At 39.7% G+C, this 26,385-nt stretch overlaps 1 protein-coding gene across 10 annotated transcripts in view; it reads right to left on the reverse strand.

Annotated features, from left to right (window-relative positions):
• dmd (dystrophin) overlaps positions 1 to 26,385 on the reverse strand; it is a 481,347-nt gene that overhangs the window by 148,624 nt on the left and 306,338 nt on the right. For all 10 annotated transcript variants that reach the window (XM_042077917.1, XM_042077916.1, XM_042077914.1 and 7 more), the window contains 4 exons: positions 23,083 to 23,294; positions 18,928 to 19,082; positions 18,648 to 18,828; positions 1,213 to 1,385 (listed from right to left, as the gene is read on the reverse strand). In XM_042077917.1, coding sequence (XP_041933851.1) covers positions 1,213 to 1,385; positions 18,648 to 18,828; positions 18,928 to 19,082; positions 23,083 to 23,294 — 721 coding nt within the window. The remainder of the gene's footprint in view (positions 1 to 1,212; positions 1,386 to 18,647; positions 18,829 to 18,927; positions 19,083 to 23,082; positions 23,295 to 26,385) is intronic.

The raw sequence follows: 26,385 nt of genomic DNA on the forward strand, positions 1-26,385 counted from the left end.
GAGCAAGTTTGTCTTGATAAGACTCCTTAAAATAAGTTAAAGTCTTCTTAAATTAAGTCAAAATTATCTTTTGAGAGGGCGCTAGGTAAGTCTTTTCATACTAAAAACAATACCAAATAGATTTTTTAATCTTAATATAAGATCAATAACACTTGGTTAGAATTCATTTTTTGCAGTGTATCTCTATATATCTACTGTATCTATCTATCTAGCTTGGTTTAGCTGTGAGAACTGCACCTTCAAAATTGCTGCAGCGAGCAGGAATCAAACCCCGGTCTCCCTGCTGCAACATTTGCTACAAATAGGTAAGAAAGGTCTTATAAGCGTATTAGTTATCCACCTCTTTGTCTTTTAACAAGCATTAACAAGCTGCTTGTTAACACTTATAAGCTGAATGTTAACTGTTAACAAATATGCTTGTAAGTAACTTAAAAGGCTGCATGTTAATAGTCAGTTAATGTTATTAAAGGATAACAACAGTTAACTAACTGTTAGTAATGAATTGTTAACTGCTTATTATGTGCTGTTAATACCTAATAAGTAAGGGATAATGTATAGAACGCCAGTCACTATTGGGAAAATAAGTCCTGACAGGGTGAACCGGACCCCGACGCGCCAGCGGAGGGGTCTTGTTTCGCCCTGAAGGGACTTATTTTCCCATAATGACTGGCGTTCTATACATTATCCCGCTTATTATATGGCTACTTGCCAAAACGAAAAAATAAACTCCACGTTATGTTACTCTCTTTACACTTATTTGTTACTGTTTCGTCGTGGCTTTTGCTGAGAACCAAATAGTTTGCAACACTCTCAAACTTGATCAAACTTGAATCAAACTTGAATCAAACATTCTTTAGAACACAGCTGATCAACCGTCTGCTTTCACTTTTGAATGAAGTTCCAATGCAAGAAGTGACCGGAATACTTGCGGAGTGATATGATCAGCAGCACAAAACCCGTTGCCATTGACAGCGGTAATTATATGTTTGCAGCGGTAATTACATGAATTTATTTTACCGTAGAACGTTGGGAAATCCCATTCAAGTCAATGGAGCGTTCTACTAGCATTGTGAAGAGCCGTATAATAAGCACATGTTATTCTAAAGCGTTACCAAACATTGTATATGTAAGCAATGTCAAAAGCAGCTATCAGGGAATGTATTGGAGATAAATCGCCTAAATGTTCAGTCCATCCTATGCCTTTCTGCTGACCTCATGCTTAGAGTCTTGTTCCTCAGTTCATTCCAGTGTTGATGTATGTTCTCTAAACGTCTCTGCAGCAGTGCAGCATCATCAGAGTGATGTAGAGAGCCCAGTATACGCTGGCCATTCTCATCCAGTGTGTGGAACTGTTCTGTGTGCTCATCCACTTCCCCTTGCAAGTCCTGTATAGAACATAACACAACAGAATACAAGATATATAATAGTTAGTAAGTAAGAAAGTAAGTAAGTCTTTATGGTAATACTTTACGGTAAGGGTACATGAATTATCATGAATTCATGCATTCATTAATTCATGATTTATGCATTACTTTGTTTCATCTCAAATTTCGTTGTATCCTGTGTACAATGACAATAAAGGTAAACTAAAACTTATATCTTATGAATCATCAGGAATTGACATGAGTTCATAGTCTCTCATTCATGACCTCATGCATGAACAACACATCAACTAAAGCATCAGGTACAGTGGGTGCATTATTACAAGTTTTATTATGATAAATTATGATTATGAAGTTATGATTTCTTAAGCATGATCATCATGATTACTTGAATTTTAGGTTAGTTGCTCATGAGTTCATTATGTTTGTGGGCCCTCAACATAAGTTTTGAATAATGGCATGTGTTTAGAGAACTACACTCTTTGACTTGTTCTGGGAAAGGCCCAGCCTGCTATAGCATAATGGTCTCCATCCAAACCAATATGGAGTCAGGCTGCTCTCTGACAACATCACAACCACACTGAGGCATTGACATGTTATAGAAAATATCAGATTCATGGCCCCCAGGTATTCCTTTAAATAACATTAAAATGGATCTGAAAATGTTTTCTACAGGGTAACATATAGTACTACTACTACTCTAGATCAAGCTGTTTCATGTAATAGCATGCCATGCACTTATAGTTCAATTCTGACGTTGATTTCTGCCCAATGTATAGTGAAAAGACAATTTTACTTGAAAGTATCTACATAAGAGTGACATGACACTGTCATGAACTTGTCATAAACCTTATAAACAAGTCAGAAACATTTGTGACATAACTCTTCTGTTATTAACAGGGTTATGCAAAATTCGAATTGCAATTCTGCTTCCTGTTACCTCAATTGAAATGCAAGTGAAATTCAAGAATTGAATTGGAATTTAGGAGACCACAATTCAATTCTGGAATTTTGTACAACCCTGGTTATTAAGTGTAATTTCTAGCAACAACCTAACAACCACCACTATAATGTCAACCTAGCAACCACCATAGCAACAAACATGATTACCCTAGCAACCACCATAGCAACAGCGTTATTTAGCACATGGCAACCACCATGTGTACCCTAGCAACACCCTAGCAACCATCTTAATTACCCTAGCAACATTACCCTAGCAACAACCTAGAAACCACCACTATAATGTCACCCTAGCAACCACCACCGTTCATTTCTAGTTCCATCCACCCATTTTTGGAGTGGATGGAACTAGAACACTCCAAAAACACTGCTCCTGAGTGTTTGATGTATCAACACAGTTCCAACTCTAAAAATTCGGGCCCGAACTGGTGTATGTTACTTGTAATAAATGGGCTAACTGCCCCTTGTCGTTCTTTCTTAATTCATGTTTTTCATTGCTTTTTTCCCCCATTGAAATTAATGGCGGAATCTTGGCCCATTATGACATCACCGCTCTAGCTCCCAGAGTCACATTAGCCAGTGGCAAGCGGCAGATTTCCTATTGTTCTCTATGGTTTGGCAGTGGAACGGTGGCAACGCTGGCATAACGCTACCGTTGAACAAGCTTGGTTCAACTTTCAAAGCGCAACGCGAGCGTATTCAATTGACAAACCGTTTGTGTTGCTTTGGAATGAGATAAAACTTATTATGGTCTGAGCGTTGCGTTACATTTGCCACTTGCTGCTGGCTGATGTGATCCTCGCCTTAGGGTACGTTTGTAAATTTCCACTCCGAGCGCTCCGAGCACAGTTAACCGTTCGTAAATCCAGAATTATCATGTATTTAATCAGAGCTTCACACTCTCGGAGCGTCCAGAGTGTGTCAGATTGAATTTACAAACGTACCCTTAATTGCGAACACCTGGCAGAGTTCTAAGCCATCTGGCAGCTGAATAAGAATGAAGCTGGGCTGAGCTGGGCTGGGCTGTGAAGGTGTGTGCATGTAACTTTTGACCCGTATGTCAAAAATGAGGTACCATTGGAGTCTTTGGATGAAGCAGAGTTCCATGCCCTTGGAAACGCACAATTAAAATAGAGATTTCATAGCGCAAAGCTTTGGCATAGCAACCACCATATAGACCCTAGCAACCATCAATATAATGTCAACCTAGCAACCAACATATTCTATTGCTTGGATTTACTTGTTGAGACCTGGAGATAGTACTACTGCTGTATGGCGTTGAAATGTAATGGTTAAATATGCTTTAGATACATTAGCACAGGGGTCTCCAACCTTTTTGGGAATGAGGGCTACCTGAAGAACCCGAAATCATATGGAGGGCTACTCATTTGAAACAAACAGACCCCCACCCCTTTTTTGTGAGGGTAATCCTCCTAAATGGTTATGGTTATGGATTTGGCAGACACCTTTGTCCAAAGCGACACATAAATACAAAACAACATAATATTTAAAATTGAACAGGAAACAGATTAGGATGTTGGTCAAATATAATAAGGAGAATAGTAATAATACACAACAATATCAATTCAATCAATAGCCTAATAAAATAAGCAATGAAAATGAGGGGAAAAGCAATAATAAAACAATAATGTCCATTCAATCAATAATATAAAAACAATGACATGGTAAGACTACATTAAGGAGAATATCAATAATAAACAATAATGTCAAATTTATCAACAACCTAATGAAAATAAAACATTATTATACAAACCATAACACATAAGTGCTTAAACAACTAAGTACATGTTGAACAGGATATAATAACAGAAATAATAGGCCTATGTGATATTTACTTTTAAATTATCACTATTATGTAGGTATATAAGTCTTCATATATTAAGCAACTGTGTTTTCATCTGATTCATCTGAATACTTTAATACCAATATGCAACACTACTCAACATTTTTGTTCAGTTTGTTCATTTCAAAGTTTGCATGGGGAATATATTTTTTTTAAACAAAAAAAGCAATCTTTTTGTGCAGTTAATAATTTAGGTTACAATTTTTAGCATTACCCACTATTATGAATTCAGGGGTTGTTGTTCTGATTTTAGATGAAAATTCGGTCTTAACATTTCAATATTAATCGCCCACACCACCCTTATGAAGACGCCTTTTATAGTTACTGCACACCAATTTCTCCATGATCTGACAAAAAAAGGTTTTGCTTTTCACCAAAAAAAACCCATGCATGCCACAAAATGTTCAGCGCTATTGCTACACCAGTAGCTTACGGAGGAGAAAAGGCCTATGAGCTAAAGCAATTGTTTTTCAGTCCTTGAACAATCATGTAAGAACTGTATCTGATGAACACGGAATGGCCACATAACTTTTGTAAAGATATACTCCTATTGGCTACACCCGACGAGCAAGTTTTTTTCCCCCTTTACTGTCAAGGCATGCGAGCAGTGTGTATGCGCTCCGCTTCCGTTGTTTTTTAAAGATTGTATGGGAAACGGATTCGGAGCCAAAGGCTAAAAATAAACACAGCTAAAATTGGTAGGTAATAGGTATCACCAATATCAATTTAATGTTACAGTTGTATGGCTACATAAATTCTTAAAATGGTTCTGGTCTAGACTTAAAGATCTATTAAAAACTTTACAATGGAGCGTGTTTTTATAGCATGATCTGCAGGCGACTTGTTGGCTATTTTTAGAAGGTGCGCTGGGGGGCGCCTCATAGCCGCCCCGTGGGCACCGTGTTGGAGACCACTGCATTAGCATATCAACCGCGATTAGCATGCTATAGAAGCATACAAATGAGTAATATGTGACTAAGTCTAATAAGCATTTTCACCTAAAGACTAAGACTAGCTGCCAAAATGAACACTGCTTTGTTAAAGGCACACTATGCAGGTTTTTTAGCTTAATATGCAAGTTTTTTCGCTTAATTTACCTTCATTTAACAGCCGTATTGTTATTGTGTGGTTTACGTAGGCTTAACATAGGCTAACATTAACAATTCATGTGGATGTCTTGTAAGCCTATGATGTTCGGTTCAGTTTGTTAGGCAAAACGTTAACAAAAAAAAGTCTGTTTTTGGTGCACTGATGACAGTCAGGATCAACTCTAACTTGCCAACTAGTATTGTTCAGTTCATGTATATAACATGCTTTAATTGCTACCTGGATAATTTCCGCGAATATTATTAAGGTAAGATGAATGATAAGATCATAAGCTGTGTTCGGTGGGTTAACTAACGGCATCGCGGCAGTTACAGCTGTTGAACAATCTCCGTGGAAACTATAGAATTTTCGTGCCGGCAAATCCCTTTCAATGTAGTAAATCCCTAAACGTTTTTCCTTAACTAAGGAAACCATTTAAGGTATTCTGTGCAACACCCTTAAAGAAATCCCTTACCTAGCCTTAAAGGGATATTCCACCATTTGGGGAATTACACTAATTTTCCACCTCCCCTTGAGTCAAACAATTGATTTTTACCTTTCTTCAGTTCATCCAGCCGTTCTCTGAGTCTGGCGATACCACTTTTAGCTCCAACCTAGCATAGATCATTGAATTGGATGAGACCATTAGCATCTCGCCTGCTAGCATCACGTTTAAAAGTGACTAAGATTTTTGGTAATTTTCCGTAAACAATGCGCCCAGGGGTGTGGCAATTAACACACTAGGGAAGGGCCTGGCACATTGTCTAAAAATCGCTATTGTACACCTGGTCAGAAGTCTATGGCGAGTTGTGAATATGTTATTTTAAGAGCGCATTGTCAACAGTCATATTGGCAGGTGCACGCACCATCCTTCTATCATTCATGAACGTACACCAGCGCACGTCCATGCAAAACATTACATTAACTTATTCAACAAACATTTCATAAAATCAGGGAAAGTGTTTGAACAGTCTTGTCCTGCTGATCTTATCCCTTCATCTGTCAACCCCCTTCCTGAACTCACTGTGTGTCACACTCAAGTCTTGAACCCAGGCTAATGGAGTGGCAAATTGACTATTTAAAGGTGCCATGTGTAATGTCTGCCAAAAAATCTATTCATACTCCACATTCCATAAAAGATGGGGCAGTATACCTCCAGAAAGTGAGTTTGTCTACCCTAGAGTAACAACCGAGACACGTGTATTGCAGTTTGGCTGGCGGTTATGTTACCCGCATACTGCCTCCCATGGCCAAACTGGTATTATGACACTTGTCGGGCTGTGGCTAGTAATTTAGCATGCTAATTCAGGTTGATATCTCGTCACCACTATACCTTGTCATTTTTTAAATGACATCATAAATGCCCTTATTTCCTCTTATTCTTTTGATGCGTGTAGCTCATTTTTTGGATATTTTTACCTCAATTCTTACACATGGCACCTTTAACCATTAGGCCACTAAGACTGATCCTCAAAGGCATAGCAACAAAAGTTCAACTGAATTTATTCCAGGTAATAGAAAAACAAGTCCAAACCTCAGAAGATCAGATGAAAAACTTGCAACATGCTCAAGAGAAGTTCTTTCCCAAAATGTCATTCCAAGTCAAAATCCAGAGAATCAGTCAAACAGCAAGCCCGAGTCAACAGTACAGATGCCCATTCGTGAGAAAAGAGCAAACAAATCCAACAGCAAAATCCAGAGATTAAACAGTCCAGGTTAAAACAGAGGCAAAATTCAGCAAGGCAGTATAATCCAATTATGACTTGAGAAACACAGGGATTCAAAGAGATTCATCAAAGACACTGACGAGGATGGCCAAAACAGACCTGGCGCCGGACTGTTGACAGGGAAATTAAAAATGAAAAGCTAAGCTGGGGAAGGCTGCAGAAGATAGCAGAAGAGGCGAGAACTGGTGTTGGCCTTATTAGCAAAATTGCATGAAGAGGATTAATCTCTCTAATCTCTAGCAAAGACACAGACAAAGAGCAGAGTTTAAATACACTAACACAATGAGGAAATGAGACACGTGGCCACAGGCAAAAAGGTACAGGTTAATTGGATAACAAGAGGATTGGGTAACAAGTGACTAACCAAAGACAAAAGTTGCAAAGTTTATTCTTATTTTGGCTCTTTTTTTACGCGCCAAGGGGTGTGGCAATTAATGAGGGATCTGGCGCGTTGTCTACGCATTACGCCACTGACCAAGAGAAACCTGGTCAGAAGTCCATGGTGAGTTAGAACGGTCAGAGTCTAAACGGTTCTCATAATTCCCATTTTGCCTGCCTGCTTTCTTTTCATATATGAATCCAACGACTCTAGCCTCATTTGTGCCACCTTGATTGCATATTATGGACACTAATTTGACAATTAAAGGATGTAATGACATGTTGCTATTTTGACATTTCTGTTTGCTATAAAAAATGAACAATATAGCCTATAGCCACCTAACACAGTGGCGTTTTAAATAGCAAGATGCAAGATCATATGATTCATGTTATGCTTAGCTTAAGGAGAATGAATCATTGAAGACTCTCTAACTCGATTCTACAAAGGCAAGGTGCCTAGATAGGCCAGCACTTTTTGGCCAGCTCCAAACTGTAGGCGAGTGAGTGCAGGGCAGAACTGAACTTGTAGCCTAAATGACGACAGCATAACTCCACCACCTCCTTGTCCTTGTTGCATTTATGATTTCATTATAACTTTCTTATACTAAATAGAAAATGCAAACAATGACATGCCCAACCCTGGAACTGACTGATTGTCTCTCTCTCTCATGCATGCGCACTCTAAGTAGCCTACGTTCCAAATTATGTTTTATGGTAGCCTTAGGTAACGTTCAAGTTAGATCTGCTTCATGAAGGAGAGTGAGAGGACACCTGTGCTGTGTGATAAATAGGTCCATCTCTTCTCACAGTTTCAATGCACGATCCAAATAATAGTTTCATATTTGTTAGTCAACTTTGCAAAATACATTCAGGGCTACACTCAAAACATTCGGGGCTGAAGCCCCGGCAAAATCGGCTGGCGACGCCTCTGCTTCTCTCATACACAAACGTGCACCGGCACACATCCATGCAAAACATTACGAAATACGAGATATTACGAAATACATCTCACAATGAGTAGTTATTCACCATCATTGGCAAATTGGTAATGATGGAGAGAACGTTGAATTGAATGAATGAATTGAACGTTTTACTACAACTATCATAGGGCTAGTCCACACATACGAAACCGATCTTTTTTTCCTCCGTCTTCCCTGAAACCGCATCAACAATATTTGCGTCCAAACGGATCCATCTCAACACGACTCAACACGTTACTTCATACCCCAGGCCTATAGGTGGCACTGTTTCTTTACAGAAATTGACCAAAGTTTGCGCTTTAAAAACAGACAGAATAGGCTACGGCGAAATGGCTAGTGCAAGGAAACCAGAATTGTTTGTGTGGACTGATGGTGAACTGTCAACTGTAGTCAACTGTAAAACTAATAAACTTTATTTTACGGTTTGTGAAGGGTGCAGTCCCGTCCTTTATTTGGCTAACAGGCCTACTAATCACCTTTACTTTCTTTGGTTGTAGGATAGTCCGTGATTCACATTAGTTTTGGCTATCACCGCAATTAGGCTACTAAACGCAAGGCTTACCCAAGTTCTAGGCTATTCTGTCGCCACATTTATAATATTGCTATAAAACCTTCGTTAGTAACAGTCAATACGTTTGCCTGCATAAATCGCGCATTTGCATTCAGTGTGCTACCATCGGCTTAACGTGAGTTCTAAGCGTCTTTGTATGCTTATATCTGATTTCACTCGACTGAATGCATGTATATATGTTGTAAGACATGTAAAATAAATGAATGACACTGGCACTATGCACAAATTAATGTAGCCTAAACTTACACCGCACTTTCCTAATAACTTAAGTTCTCTCGCGTCACTGACAGTAGCTAGAATGCATTAAAAAACACCGTGAAAAAACAGTGTTCAGTCCACCAAGTCATAAGCTATCGGCGCTGCGCAGCACCAGTTGTGATATTTATCTTACGGAGTGTAATCGTAGGTAATGTCACGTATGAAAACTAGTATTGTTAGGCAATACTATAAGTGCAAGTCCAGGGCAGCTGAGGTGTGGCGATGACATCATCGATACACAAGCAGGATGTGCGGTTTCGCTGTCTAAACGAATTCAAACGGGCTACGGTTTCAGATTTCTCCACTCTGGGACCAGGTTTCAGAAAAGTGCGGTTTCGGGCAGTGCGTTTACAGGATTCGTTTGGACGCTCGGCCAAGACGAAGCAAAACCTCTGCGTTTAACCTAAAAAGTGTCTCCGTGTGGACGGGCCCTTAGTCAGAGAGATATTCTTCCTCAAAGTCATGTTGACACTACTTTCTATAATGCAAGTAAATGGGTAGATTACGGTCTATGGGTAGATAGATAGCGCTGTTGCTGATCTAGTTAATCTACCCATTCCTGGACAGGAAATGACTTCCATACAAACACCCTTGTTCATTTCAGTTTACTTCCTGGTTGGTTTGATGGTCAAAAAATAATGATAAAACAATGTTTTTTATTTTTTTTCCCAGCTACTATATTTTCTGAACGTCTTTGACACATTCCGGGCGCGATTAAAAAAATGACAATAACATTGGTTATACTGCATGGATCCGAAAACCACTTAGCGTGATCCCTGAACCCCCCCGTTTCGATAGACACCAGCGGCAGTGTAAGTGTAAGTCTCTTTAAGTTAGTCATTTCCCAAGGTTGAGACATCTCTCTATCAAGGCAGCAAACCTTCCATTTGGAACAGACCCTTTGACTGGGTTAGTTATGACTGTATTAATTGTACATTTGGGACGCTGCTGCTGTAGTTTTGTGCTTCACCCCATCATGTGGAGCCGGGTGTGCATAATCAGACTGCCTCCCAAAGTACTGCTTCTGAGAAGGACTTTGTGACTTCTGAAGATACTTCTTTGCTTTCTTTATTACAATCAGGAGAGCTAAAAATTAAATTTGAAAATTGATATTTTGGGTAACAACCCAACATAATAAGACATAAGTAGAATGAGAAGAAAAGAGAGAAAAGCAATGAATGCCTATTCAGCCTCCCTGCCTAGCTCCTAGTAGGTGATGAATAATAAGTAACGTTAAAGGTAGAAACACATTGAGGGCTACAAGCTTTGCTGCTTGGACACTTAAATATAGAAAATATATTATATGAACATGAGATTTGTTTAGATGGAGACTATTTTTGATAGACATACTCATACAATCAATAAAATAGATAAAATGTCATAAAATTAGCGATTTAGGGCATTTTCACATATAGTACCTTTAAAAAGAACCAAACTCAGGACCAGAAAGAGGACCAAGAGGACCAGAAAGAGGACCAAAACAAAAGGGACTCAGTTCTTATTGTATTCACATTGTGAGTTCATTTGAACGAGGACTCAGATCTCTTTCTGGTGCACTTCAGCTCTGATGGGGCCTCAGTTTTTTTCATGTTCACATAATAACCAGTGTTGTATGTAATGCGTTACAAAGTAACGAGTTACAGTAACGTGACTACTTTTTCGAGTAAAAAGTAGTGTAACGTGCTACTACTGAACATTTGGTAACGTAACGTAGTTCCTTTTTCATATCGGCACAACGTTACTTTTCCTAGGGACAGATTTGACAGCGACGCTGCTTTCTCAGCTGCGCGCTTACGCAATAGGCACAAGCTCCACACGGCAGCCTACGTGACAGAGGCTGGTAGCATGAAGTGCAATCATAGCTCCCATAGATGGCTCCACACGGTACGTGACAGAGGCTGGTGGCAATGAAGAGCAATCATAGCAAGCGAGACGCAGCCAACGCTAACTTCTGAGTGATGGTGGTATTCACATTACTTCGAACTTGTTGAAACTAAGGGGAGGAATGTGAGTGTTAGTTGTAGCCTACACTGTGTCCTGATTTTGTCCCCTGCCGTTAACTCAACTGCCAGCCTATTGATACGATTTGCACTAGCTTTGCACCAAATTTCGGAGGAGCGCCTGTTTAATGAAAGAGTATAAGGCTATAAAAGAAGCCCTCATATATTGTGTTTTGTGCCCAAGATGTATCGAAGCTATGTCATTTGATATTGTTTTATAGGGCTTTAGTGGTGGTGTTAAAGCCTATAAGCCCAATGTTTTCTTGTCAAGTGCTCTGTTTGTGGCATTTTTTTATAAAAAGAGCACAAAAGAAATACCCGTTATGTCCTCCATAGTAGAACTTTATGTAGGCCTACACATTTAGGAACAGATATTGGGTTTTGCCCAAAGTCGAGCAACATAAAAGTAACGTAAAAGTAACGAGTAACGTAAAAAGTTACTTTCCATAGAGGGTAACTACGTAAAGTAGCGGGTTACTTTTTGAGAAGTAACGAGTAACAAGCAAACACTACTTTTTAAAAGTAACTTCCCCAACACTGACAAGAACTAATAACTAATACTTACCTTCTCTTCTTTCGGTGTCCGAAACAGACTAAGGACTAGAGCACACCAACCACCCTTGCCTAGTGTGCTCCTAGCAAATGTCCTTGGACAACAAGCTAGATAGATAGATAGATACTTTATTGATCCCCAAGGGGAAATTCAACCCCTCAGGGCCCGAGTTCGCTTCCAGAGGGATGTAAGAGACTGCAACATAATGTGTTTCACGGAGATTTGGTTAACTTCAGAGGTCCCGGACCATGCGATTCTACCAGATGACACATTCTCCGTTTTTTGGGCGGACAGGACAGAAGAGTCAGGAAAGTTCAAAGGAGGAGGTGTGAGCTTAATGACTAACTACAGCTGGTGTAATCCAAGAAATATATCCATCACCACGCTGCCATCCTTCTTCTCCCGAAGTATAAACGTCTAAAGCAGGAAGCTCTGGCTGTGAGAGAAGTGAGACGGTGGACTGACCAATCAGAGGTCATGCTGCAAGACGCATTGACTGATGTTGACTGGGACATGTTCAGGATGAGCTCTGACAACATCGATGAGTTCACCGATGTGGTGACAAGTTTCATTTCGCAGCTGACTGATGAAATTATCCCCAAGGTAACTGTGAAAGTGTACCCAAATCAGAAACTTTGGGTTGATAGATCTATCCGGGAGGGTTTGAACGCACAAACATCTGCATACAACAATGGCCTGTTATCTGGTGACATGACATCCTACAACGTGGCCTCCTACCAACTGCGTAAAGCAGTGAAAGCGGCGAAGAAGCAGTACAGAGAGAAGGTGGAGACGCACTTAGGAAATCGCGACTGCAGGAGTGTCTGAAGTTGATGACTGACTACAGAGGACGATCGGACAACTCGGCAGATGTGGACCCTACACTGGTAAATTACTTGAACTTAACTAGGCTGTTATCCCTGCAGCCAGTTTTAACAACGGTGCTACGTGCAATCTGTCCGAAGACCAGTCAATCTCCGTCTCTGAGCATGACGTGAGAAGAGCGCTTAGAGGAGTGAACAGCAGAATGGCTGCTGGCCCAGATGGCATTCCTGGGCGGTTGTTAAAATCATGTGCTGACCAGCTTGCACCAGTGTTAACAGCAATCTTCAATCTGTCTCTAGCCCTGCTGGCTGGCTGGCTCTGTCGTGGGAGCCGAACTGGAGTGCATCACTTCAATATCAGACAAAAGGACCCTGAACAAACTGATCAGCATCTTGGACAATGAATGTCATCCACTCCATAGCACTATTGTAAAGCAGAAGAGCCTGATCAGCTGGAGACTTTGCTCACTGTCATGCACAACTGATAGACTGAGGAAGTAATTTGTCCCCAGGGCCATTGAACTGTTCAACGCTTCACTTAAGGGTAGAGGAGAGATAGACTTCTCTGCATAGTCTGTTTACATGCTATATTAGCACATTTGCACAACCCCTCCCTCCCTCCTGGACTGTGGCCGTACTTGATGCTTAATTGCCTTATTCTCAATACTTGACAATGGCTCAACCTATTCTTGCACTGACATAGTTTTGTTATATTATCTTGTCTACATTATACAGTATTCTCTTATATGTCCAAATTACTATCCCCACCCTTTCAACTGTATATTGCATCTTGCTTGTGTCTGTTGAGGGGTCCACGACCATGGCACCCTTGGCAGGGACAACAAGGAAGCGATCATCCTCAGCTGCACTGAATTACAGGCTCAGTCCCTGCCCTGTCATGCTTGATCATCCTTAAGCATCCTTAAGCACACTATGTTGATATTTGATATAGTTTTTATAGTATATTTAGTATTTAGTATCATGTTTATCTTCTACTGTTTCTATTGTACAGTGGAGTTTTTCTTATATGTATATTACTTTTTCTGCTGTAAGTTCATGTTGTGTGTGATGTCTGTATGCTACTGAGACCTTGAATTTCCCCTTGGGGATCAATAAAATATCTATCTATCTATCTATATATCTATCTTTAAATATCTTGGAGTAGTCATCTATGAGGACCTTTCATGGACATCACACATCTCCAACCAAGTGAAAAAAGCAAGACAGCATTTGTACAATCTTCACAACCTGGTACGGAAATAGCAACTCTCAGGATACGAAGGCCTTGCATAGAGTTATTAGGTGTGCAGAGAAAATCACCAACACTGCATTTTCTGGACTTCAGGACATCTACACTAGCCACTGCCTGTCAAGGGCAAAAATGATTTTAAAGGACTGTCATCACCCTGGCCATAATATTTTTCTGGAAAGCGGCTTCGATCTCAAAAGGCCTTGCACAGCTGGGAGTTGCAGTCGCAATCCCCATTTCACTGCTTTTTGTTCCACAAATTAGGGGTTAGGTGCCTTGCTCAAGGGCACTTCAGCCGTGATCAAAAGAGTATATATACTTATATACTATATTTAGCGATTTAGCTGTTGGCTGCAGCAACTCGAGCTAGGTAAAACCGATTGTTTTCATTTTTTTGGGGAGAGACAGTACCTGTGACCTCAAGATACAGAAATCTATGTGAGAAATTGCCGGAAATCCTCTTTAACGTAAGGTAATTTAATAACTTTTTTATAACTGAAATGTAAGTTAATTTGACAACTCAGGCACTTGGTGGAATAACGTTCATTGTGCCAGTGTTGTGCCTAGGGTTGCCAACTTTCTGATATGAAGGAACGGGGGCGGGGGGGGGGGGGGGGCTGTAGTATACCGGCTTACTGACTTCAGTTGGGGGGGGGGGTATTGATATAGGCTATGTGTGTCTGTGTGTGTGTATTGCAAGATGTATATCAAAAAATGTGTGCTTGTAAATAGTGCATCATTTTACAAAATTGTGGGCCCATTTACTAAATTGTGTCAAATGAATGCACTAAAATGAGTGCACTATTTACTAAAATGAGCGCATAATATACTATATTTTATGCACAATCTAGTAAAATGAGATCATAATTGAGTAAAACGAGTACACAGTTTGGTCAAATGAGTGCACATTCTCATGATACACACACAAAAAAAATTCTTGCAATGACGCCTCCAGGGCTCCGTATTGAACTAATGTAGCATAACTAGCCTACTCATTTTCTTCGATGCAAAAACACTTAATAAAGAAACAACTGTTTGTAGCCTATATTCTACTCAGACCAACCTCTGAAATGTATAAAACTGAACTGGCAGACATCGCATAAAAAATATCTAGCCTATCACAAACAGTTGAATTTGGTGAAGCCTTATATTATCTCTGACTTTTTTCTGTCTCAGCAGCAAGTAAGCTAGCCTAGTTGGTTATCTTGCACAGATGCACTGTAAAACTCTGAGCAAGACATCATCTCACGCTACTATCAGCGTAATATAGGCCTACGTGATTTACAGTGGCTCAAATGAAAAGTGCATTTCGCTGGGATAGTGATGATGGCAGCAAGGCTTCAACAAAATGCGTTCCGTATCAGTTCAATACGCAACACATCTTTTTCCTTTCAAATACGGGACGATTCCGTATTTTACAGAACGGTTGGCAACCCTAGTTGTGCCTAATGCCACGATGCGCCAGGTGTAAGATAGGGGGCTGTAGTATACCGGCTTACTGACTTCAGTTGGGGGGGGGGGGGGGGTATTGATATAGGCTATGTGTGTCTGTGTGTGTGTATTGCAAGATGTATATCAAAAAATGTGTGCTTGTAAATAGTGCATCATTTTACAAAATTGTGGGCCCATTTACTAAATTGTGTCAAATGAATGCACTAAAATGAGTGCACTATTTACTAAAATGAGCGCATAATATACTATATTTTATGCACAATCTAGTAAAATGAGATCATAATTGAGTAAAACGAGTACACAGTTTGGTCAAATGAGTGCACATTCTCATGATACACACACAAAAAAAATTCTTGCAATGACGCCTCCAGGGCTCCGTATTGAACTAATGTAGCATAACTAGCCTACTCATTTTCTTCGATGCAAAAACACTTAATAAAGAAACAACTGTTTGTAGCCTATATTCTACTCAGACCAACCTCTGAAATGTATAAAACTGAACTGGCAGACATCGCATAAAAAATATCTAGCCTATCAAAAACAGTTGAATTTGGTGAAGCCTTATATTATCTCTGACTTTTTTCTGTCTCAGCAGCAAGTAAGCTAGCCTAGTTGGTTATCTTGCACAGATGCACTGTAAAACTCTGAGCAAGACATCATCTCACGCTACTATCAGCGTAATATAGGCCTACGTGATTTACAGTGGCTCAAATGAAAAGTGCATTTCGCTGGGATAGTGATGATGGCAGCAAGGCTTCAACAAAATGCGTTCCGTATCAGTTCAATACGCAACACATCTTTTTCCTTTCAAATACGGGACGATTCCGTATTTTACAGAACGGTTGGCAACCCTAGTTGTGCCTAATGCCACGATGCGCCAGGCGTAAGATAGGGCTCTCACTAATATAAAATAGCATAAGTTCTCTATCAACAAACTGATTGTCAAAGCAAAATAGATCAGCCAAAAATGTTCGGACAGACTGCTATAGAATACTGTAGAAAGCCCTGAAATTGCTTGTTTGGTTTTTTGTAATACAAATAATATGTATTATTATTATTAGTAGTAGTAATAAAAAGAAGGAAAAAACAAACAAACAACAAAGGGTAGTAATGACAAGAATAATAACAATACAAGGAATGATGTTGAACTACATACAGTATACTTTGAACTTTGTGATGCCAGTTTCAGTGCAAAATGAAGGAATGGTAGAAGTCTCATTTGTCATTACTGAAGGACAGTTAAAAGCCAGTCTACAGAAATCATGCAACATGGTAATATGACACCTCAAACTGCCACTTGCAATTATACAACTGCAACTGTTTCCACTGTGCACTCCACAGTACCATTATTAAAAGGGTGCCACATCCTTGAAATCTACCTTCACCACTAAATGTATTTCATACATCATGAATTGTAGAGTGCATACTGTCGCTTAAAATCATAAGCAAGAATAAAGCAATCAGATCAAACCTTAAAACAGTATTTCTTCTTACGTAGCATGTCCAAGTGATGGTGAACATAACACAATAACAGAATAATCTTACAAAAATGTACATCGTCTACTGTATATGCCTGTGTGTGTGTGTGTGTGTGAGTGTGTGTGTGTGCGCGCGCACCCGCAACTTCAGACATAGAGCTGTTTGACAGAAAAACACTGATTCTGTTGTTTTTCCTTTGGGTGGGTGCAACTCAGAGACACAGGGTCAAGAAACATCCCACGACATACTGGGAGTTCTTTATATTCTACTGTGTTGGTACTACATAGATACAAAAAACACATTCCAAACATATCTCACAAGGGAAACACAAATGGGATGGAAACCATAGACTTTAACATATTTACAATGTACACGATGACCTGTATTTAAGTGCAGAGATGAAAAAATATGGTTATTTTTAATAAGGTAAGAGGCAGTGCCTATTATTGGTGCCTTTTGTTGGGCTCCTTTATTACTGGCCCTCCTTGAATGTTTTTCAAACATTCTTCTCTGCAATGTGGCTTCACTTCAGGTGACAATCCTATTTGTTTTAGTCAATTGAATAACATCAGAGGCAATCATATTCAGGCAGTCACTTATTTCAAAAATGTAATTGAGACCATTTTATCACCACAGATAAATCATCATCAGCACAGCAGACATTTCAACTTTTCATGTTTGGGCTCTGTAGTGATTTAAAGTCCAACTGGGGTTGTATACAAAGATATCAAGTCACTGCTTGCTAGTAGCCAGTTTTTGCAGACTTTGATTGCAGTTGTTTCCAACAATGTAAAAAACCCTACATTTACAACAGTTTACAAGGGGCAAGATGGCCATGGCCGTCGTGGACGCTGTGAAATTTCAGCCCTGGTCATAATGCTTTATGAATGCAGTCATAATTATGTATAAGTTGCTATATAGACTTATGTTGATGATTATGAGGCTTTATGAATACTTTATAACCTTTTATGCATGTGTTTATAATGCTTTATGGATATTGTGTTCATAGAAAGTGTTACCGAAATGGGTACCCAAGGCTTTTTGGCACAAAGCTTTCTCCAATATGATGTATTGTTTGTAGTCATTGTGGTGCCCCACACATGCCCCTCTCTCCTCTAACAGACAGAACCTAATTATGAGATACGTAAGGGATAATGTATAGAACGCCGGTCATTATTGGGAAATAGGTCCCGACAGGGCGAACTGGACCTCGACGCGCAGCAGAGGGGTCTTGTTCCACCCTGAAGGGACCTATTTCCCGATAATGACCGGCGCTCTATACATTATCCCGTTTATTACACGGCTACTTGCCAAAACGAAACAATAAACTCCTCACGATATGACTCTTTAGCCTACATAGCCTAGGCTATAGCCTATTTGTTACCGTTTCATCATGGCTTTTGCTGAGAAACAAATAGTCCACAACAGCACACGGTGAACTTGAATCAAACATTCTTTAGAACAAAGCTGATCAACCGTCTGCTTACACTTTTGAATGAAGTTCTAGTCCTTGCGTGAATTAGAAGCACAAAACCCATTTTCCTTGACAGCAGTCTGTTACTGAGATACTTAGTAACGGTCTGTTATTGAGAATTAGCAGACCACCAAACGTTGGGAAGGCCCATTCAAGTGAATGGAGCATTCTGCAGCATTATGAAGAGCCGTGTAATAAAATATTGATAGGACATTGATGAGACAAGATGAACTATTACACATAAGTATTATAATCAATATGGTATCCCATGCAACCTTTAAAGTTTTGCCCTCCTTGACAAGTAACAACAACTGTAAATCTGGCTAGATTTATGTTACCATGGATGGCATTGATGTAATAGATTTGTTGCAGTGTTTTACAACTGATCTATTCTAATTCATCACAATTACCTGCAATTGTTCAAGGATATATTGCTGTGAGGTAGGCTGTTGCTCTTTGTATGTGGCATCTTGAAGTACATTGGCTGTAGTCTCTGCCTCTGTGAGCCAGTTCACAAAATGTTCTAGGTCCAGATAGAATTTCTGAAGAAACCGTAGAGCCGCCTCCAGAGCAGCCTCCCTTTCACCAACACTAAACATACACACATAAATACACAAACAATTGATAAAATTTAAGCCAATCCCTAAGATCTGTAGTAGAGTGCAAAGAGAGGACCATGAAAAGACTCACCGCTTGTTGATGCTGGAAAGACTCATGTTGATGTTATCACTTAACTGTTTTACTTTATGAGTATCATCATGAGTGTAGAGTGTGATAAGCTTTTGTGCAAGCTGATTGGTCTTATCCACTTGTGGCTGCCACTGCTGTATTGCCTTCATCAACAGCTAAAGAAAGCAAACCAGACAAACAAAACAAATTTTCACTCCTAGTGACCAGGCTTGTGCAAAATTCCAGAATTGAATTAAAACTGTCTCTTAAATTCCAAATAAATTATTGAATTTCACTTGCATTTCAATTGAGGTAGCAAACAGGAAGCAGAATTGCAATTCAAATTTTGCACAACCCTGCTAGTGACCTACGGTTAGGCAATAGTGCCTAAACAACCATCATATACAGTACTATATGAAATCTATATCCATCCAAAAATATGAGCTCTTAATGATTTTCAGGTGCAACACATGTATGGAGCTAATCCAGAGACTCTAAACAGTTGAAACAGTTTTGAAATTTGCTTAGACACGGTGGGCAACAAATCTCTGAATGTGACTGAACATCAAAGAGAAAATACCAGAGAATCTTCACATCTCTTTCTTAACTCATTGAATGCCAAGCTGTTTTTTCGGAAGCTTTGTCCTAGAGTGCCAGCAATCTAGACCATTGTTGATTATTTTTGTACAGCCACAGCATATTCTGTGTTATAGCTATGAACACATACAATGGCTCGTTTGAAAGGTGAGACTTTTAGCTCTCAGTGGGTGCAAACCGTGTATTTCTACACGCCTCTGTTCCTGAGAAATCCCAATCTAAACAGTGGCTAGTTTTCATCAAAATCACTGTTTTTTTTCTAGAAATGGAGATATAACGTCTTTCATGAAATATGAAGTGTTGCCTGTAAAGTTTCCGGGAAGTGACCTGGCGAGACTGCCACCTAGTGATAGACCCACGTGCATGCGTCACTGATTCGACCCAAAGCGGCAACTGAGTTATGATAAAATGTCCAGATTGTGCGTTTTCACGAGTTTTCGATCGTCATATATTTAATTTCCATTCATCACAGAGTTCCCAAAATCACATATAAGGTGTGTTAGAGTGTCTAGTTTCGTAATTTAAAAAAAAAGCTAAAAACGTAACATTACGTTTTTGGCACTCAACGCATGGGAAGGAAAAACGTAATATTATGTTTTTGGCACTCAATGAGTTAAGTTTCACACTTACAGCACCCTTCACATTTATTGGCATCCCTGGTTCAGTTGAGTGAAAGAGGTATTCAATTTACCAATTTACCATGATGATGTAGCCCCTGTAAAGAATAGGCTTGACCCTGCCAGCCGCTCATGTCCCTGGTACACCCCTGAGCTTTTAAGGCTACAGGCAGCCGTCTTGAGCGCCTGTGGTCTTACCGTTCACTCAATGCTCTATATTGAACACATTCACAAGTACAGGGATGCCCTTAACTCATTGAGTGGCAAAAACGTAATATTAAGTTTTTCCTTCCCATGCGTTGAGTGCCAAAAACGTAATATTACGTTTTTAGCTTTTTTTTTAAATTACGAAACTAGACACTCTAACACACCTTATATGTGATTTTGGGAACTCTGTGATGAATGGAAATGAAATATATGACGATCGAAAACTCATGAAAACGCACAATCTGGACATTTTATCGCCAGGTCTCGCTGATCACTTCCCGGAAAATTTACACAAGTAAGTAACAGGCAACACTTCATGAAAGACGTTATATCTCCATTTCTAGAAAAAAACAGCGATTTTGATGAAAACTAGCCACTGTTTAGCTTGGGATTTCTCAGGAACAGAGGCGTGTAGAAATACACGGTTTGCACCCACTGAGAGCTTAAAGTCTCACCTTTTAATCGAGCTATTGTATGTGTTCATAGCTATAACACAGAATATGCTGTGGCTGTACAAAAATCATCAACAATGGTCTAGATTGCTGGCACTCTACGACAAAGCTCCCGAAAACAGCTTGGCATTCAATGAGTTAATGCAGCCCGCTCTAGGTACTTTTCATAACTCATCAACTGCTCTAATTCTAGGCCGAAAACACTCTTCAGGACGGTCAATAAACTCCTCAAACCTGACCCCAAACACCTGAGCTGTGCCAGGCTTTCATACATTTCTTTGAAGACAAAATTGATCAAATCTACCATTGTTTTCAACCTTCTGCCTCCTCTGAGCCCTAAACTCACCCACTTTACACCTGTTGACCTGTTGACCCTTACTTTCTTAAATATCCTCACTAAATCTAACAACTCCTCCTGTCAGCTTGACCCTGCCCCCACCCCCTACTCAAGGCATGCACCACAGCCATCTGTGAACTAATGGCTTTACTGGTTAGCTCTAGCCTCGGCTGTGGTGTTACCCCTGCTCTCAGAACTACTGCAATTACCCCCATTTTAAAGAAGCCTGACTCAGACCTCACTTCACATACCGTCTATTTAAAACCTCCCCTTTCTGGCCAAAGTACTAGAATAAGAGGCTGCTTCACAACTTCACTCCTTTCTCACTGCCAATATACTGTATGAGCACTTCCAATCTGGTTTCTGTACACATCACAGCACAGAGACTGCACTCCTGTGAGTAATAAATGACCTTCTCCTGCCTGTTGATAACAGTTCAACAACCATTCTCATCCTCCTGGACTTAAGCGCTGCATTTGACACGGTGAACCATAATGTTCTCATCTCCTGCCTGTCAGACATAGCCCTCCAGTGGTTTCGGTCCTACCTCTCCAACAGACAACAGTTTGTCACTCTGGGTCCACACAAGTCTTCCACATCCCTTTTCACTCATGGTGTATCCAAGGTTTCTGTTCTTGGGCCCTTCTTTATATATATATGTCCTGCCTCTTGGCTAAGTCATATGTAGACGTCGCCTTCAGTTTAATTGATATGCCAATGACATCCAATTATATCTCACTATGTCAATGTCAATGTCAATGTCAATTTTATTTATATAGCGCATTTACAGACGGCTCAGCTGCACCAAAGTGCTTCACAATAAAGTGCAATAAATAAATACAGGAAGGTACAAAAACAAAAAGGGCTACAGTTAAAATAAATTAAGAAATGCAGAACTACTACATCCTCCCTCACCAACCCTGACTCTGACTTAAAGCTATGGATGCTATGGATAACATTCTAAAACTCAACACAGATAAAAACCGAAATCCTTCTTATCAGCCCCTAATCTCAACGGTCCAAATAACATAGTTTCAGTCTTCAGAAACCTCGGCATACTGCTTGACCCCTTAGTTTCGATCCCCACATTAAATCCTTAACTATGACTGCATTATTTCACCTTCAGAACATTGCCTGCCTTCGCCCCTTCCTTTGTACCTCTGATGCACAAACCTTGGTCCACTCCTTAATTACATCCCGCCTAGGCTATTGTAACTCCCTATTCATTGGCCTCTCCACTAAATCACTTCAAAGACTACAATATATTCAGAACTCCGCAGCCAGACTACTCACTCATACCAAGAGTTCTGCTTACATCACCCTATCTGATATCATCACATCTAACCAAAATCTCCTCTCTATCCACCACACCAGACTCTCTACCCTGGGTGGCAGGTCTTTCAGCACCATGGCCCCTAAGCTCTGGAATCCCCCCCCTCAATCCCTCAGTGACTGCCACTTCTTTCCTGTACTGTATGTACTGTATGTTTATTGAGTGCATTCAGAGAGACTAACCCTTGCGGTATGTCTAGATCTAAAACCTGCCTGGAACTTCATATTGATATTGTTTTATGTTTATGTAATTTAGCTTACAAATCTAACAATACAATAGTTACAATGAACAGTAAACAGTTATAGAAAGTTGGTGAGGCTACATTAGGGATAGTAATAATAACACTAAAGTCAATACAATATCAACAATCAATAATGAAAATAAATAAACACCCTAAATATACAAAACCATAAGTCATTAGAGCCACTTAATTATTTAAGTGTAAGCTGAACAGATACATCTTTAGACCCCTCTTTAGTTAAAACTAAAGGGGAAACTGGTTAAAACTACTTTGTCAAGTAACTTGTAATATGTTTTAATAAACATTTTATTACAGATATTTCATAATAGTACTGTATGATTGCAGTAGCATTTAATATGTATTGAGGTTGGAGTTTCATATGAGTGAGTTACCTTGAGTTCATGGTTTTGGGTCTTTAGCACATCCACCGTGTAGGAGAGTTCCCTCCAAGTCTCCATATTTTCTTGGGTTTGTTTCAAATGTAGCTCCACTTCCTTCTTGGCATCGCACCATGCACATGAGTCCTGTGCCATCTTCTGCAGCTCCACAATTCTGTCAGTTAAGCTGCGATGTGAATTTTCCCAGTGGACCTGTAACTTATCAACTGAGTTGACAATAAAACAGAGAGACTTTTTTAACAGATGCATTTTCATTCAAGTAAATTAGTACAAGTTTCATATATTAGTTTCATAATATTAGATCCTTTGAACAAATTAAGATAAAGGTTGGCTTTCAGTGTAGAATGGACTGCAGGTTACACTCTTGTACAGTGGGTTCTACTTTCAAGTGACCTCACGCGTGAATCACACGTCTTTTATTTTCCCCAGTGAAGCTGCAATGACCCAAACAACCACCAGGTTGCCACAGGGTTAGAAACGTCGGCTTTTGCCGCTTTGAGTATATGCGCGCCAGTAGCCTACAGTATGCTACAGTATGGACCATATATTTACCCAACGTTTTGGGTAACGTTTCCACAATATTACCCCCTAATTAGCTTTAATTTTGATGGCTGATAGGCCTACAGTACGTCTCATGCAACAGTCCCAACATTTAGCACTATAATCAAAGAATCCAAAAGTGAATTAAATCCCGAAGCAAACTGAAAATCTTCAGCTTTTAATATAGCCTACCGATATGCTCCAAATAACAGGCAGTCTCACGATAAAACTTGTTATTGTTTATGAAGGTGTCTTTGTTATTTTATGAAGAAGCATCTGGCTGTTTTGTTTTGCTTTCATATGGTTTAGCTCATGAGGTCACGACAGGGACGTTGTATTTTCTGAGAGGGGTTGTGGATGATGTGAGCGGGGGTCCAGGGGTTTCTCCCCTGGAAAAAATAAATACATTTTGACTGCTAAAAACACCATTTTAACACAGTTTTCGGAGGGACAGAAATACCAACAGAGAAAGCAGTGCCCGTCTTCTGTCTAAACATTGCCTACCTGCAATAGGCTATCGTCGCTTGACACTACCCCACATGGAGAAATGTTGCACGTTAACAATGGAGAGAACCTTTCAGAAATTATTTATTGTGCGAATGGGTTAGCAAAACCATAGCTTTTGGTAAACGGAGATGCAGATCATCACCCTAATTCATTTGTTTGTGCAACAGCCCGTTCTCCAGCGAGAGTGAAATACATGTTTTAAAAGCTGTGTCATCACCATAGGCTATTTGCTACGATATTTACTGTACCTGTTAGGCCTACAACAAGTCATGACTTATGCCCATTCAACTTTTAACTTAGGCCATAGGCCTACAACAGTCTAATTTTGTGTGTCAATTCAAAGAACTGTCATTTTCCTGATTAGAAAATATTTCTTAATTTAGTGTTATCAAATAAAGACACATGCATTTACGGGGGTAGTGGTGTCAGCGTTCATTCAATATGTGCACGTCTGCGCAAGTAAAACTGAATTACTAAGTTAAAAGTTGAATTGGCATAAGTCACGATTTGTTGTAACAGAGGTAAATATCGTAGCAAATAGCCTATGGTGATGACACAGCTTTTAAAACATTGATTTAACTCTCGCTGGAGTGAACGCAGAATGGGCTCACGCATTGGGCACCCTGTTTATGCCTATCGATATCTTCATATAGCCAATCTATACAAAATATCAGAAATTGGTTTTGCATTAGGCTTATAGCCTAGCAGATAATAAGACTACCAAATTAAGATACAAATACTACAAGAAAACTGCATGTGTCTTTCTTTCCTCCAATTGGAATTAACTAAATTACTGCGCAAAGTGGAAAGGAAAAATGTGGAGATTTCGCAACATTTGTTTATGTTGTAAGAATTTGAAATCAATAAATATCAGAACAAGAGGCTTTTGCAAATTAGCCGAAAGATGAACGATAATGCGCCATACTGTAGCCTATAGTAGTAGTTTAATGTCCATTTAAATTATAGCCTAATCTAATGCACTGTTGTACGTTTTAAATCCGAAATGAGAAGAAATGTGAGGTGACTGCTATTAACTAGAATATAGGCCTATCTACAATTGAAACTACTGGTAGGCTATCTGCAGCCTACGCAAATGTAATAGCCTTATGTCTTGGTCTATGGATGTCTGCTTAGTTGTTGACAGTACGTTTTTTTTACGATTTAAAATTATACTTTTTAGATTTTAACAGGGCAAGTTGAAGAGCTGTTGTCCGTTATTGTTAGTGCAAATATAGGCTGATTCATGTCTCCTTGCATTTTGCAACTGTGAGGTCCATGGTAGGCGCCCGACAGAAATATTGTTTCATTTTGCGAGTGAGATATCCACGCTCTGGCGTCCCCTCTGCGACGTGTTGGCCCCCCAGTGCGGCCCTGTTTACCGGCAATGCTACAACGGACTTAAGCTGACATGCTGGCGTGAATCACGGAAAGCGCGAATGAAGTGGCCTCTTAAAAATGGGACCCACTGTAACTGTGCTAATTAGATAGATAGATAGATAGATAGATAGATAGATACTTTATTGATCCCCAAGGGAAAATTCAAGGTCCCAGTAGCTTAAAGACATCACATAAACAGGATGATAATAACAAATCCACATGAATAATATGGACAGTAAAAGATACTAAATCAAAAATCCACATGTACTAAGGGATGCATAAGCATGAGACGCTTGCAGTGACAGGGCAGGGACTGACCCTGTGATTCAGTATGCACGATAAGGTGCTTTATAAGAGTGTGTGTCCAGGTGGTAGTGCAAATACAGTACCCTCCAGAATTATTGGCACCTCTGCTAAAGTTGACTAAAAACCGGTATAAAACATAATCTGTTGGTGATTTATTGTAATCTCACAATGAAAAATATTAGGAAAAATCCAACCTTGAAGGGAAGCAAATCTATTTTGAGAAAAAGGAAAATCTCATAAAGAAATAAATATTTTTAACAAAAACACATCGCTCACAATTATTGACACCCCTGCTTGTAATACCCTCTTAAGCCTCCCTTTGCCAATAAAACAGCTTGTAATATTCTCATATGACACCCCATAAAGTTAGATATGCAAGTTATATGTCCATATTTATTTTATGCTGGTCTCTAGACTTTATTCTTGCACTGTTGCACTGTTGGACTCATTTGCACCATCACCATGACACTCACTCTCACAGAGCACCTTGCCTTACTATGCACAGAGAATCACAGGCTCAGTCCCTGCCTCAGTCATTGCAAGCGCCTCATGCTTAATGACCACTAA

The sequence above is a fragment of the Alosa sapidissima genome, chromosome 22 (assembly GCF_018492685.1).
Source record: "Alosa sapidissima isolate fAloSap1 chromosome 22, fAloSap1.pri, whole genome shotgun sequence".
Classification (NCBI taxonomy): domain Eukaryota; kingdom Metazoa; phylum Chordata; class Actinopteri; order Clupeiformes; family Clupeidae; genus Alosa; species Alosa sapidissima.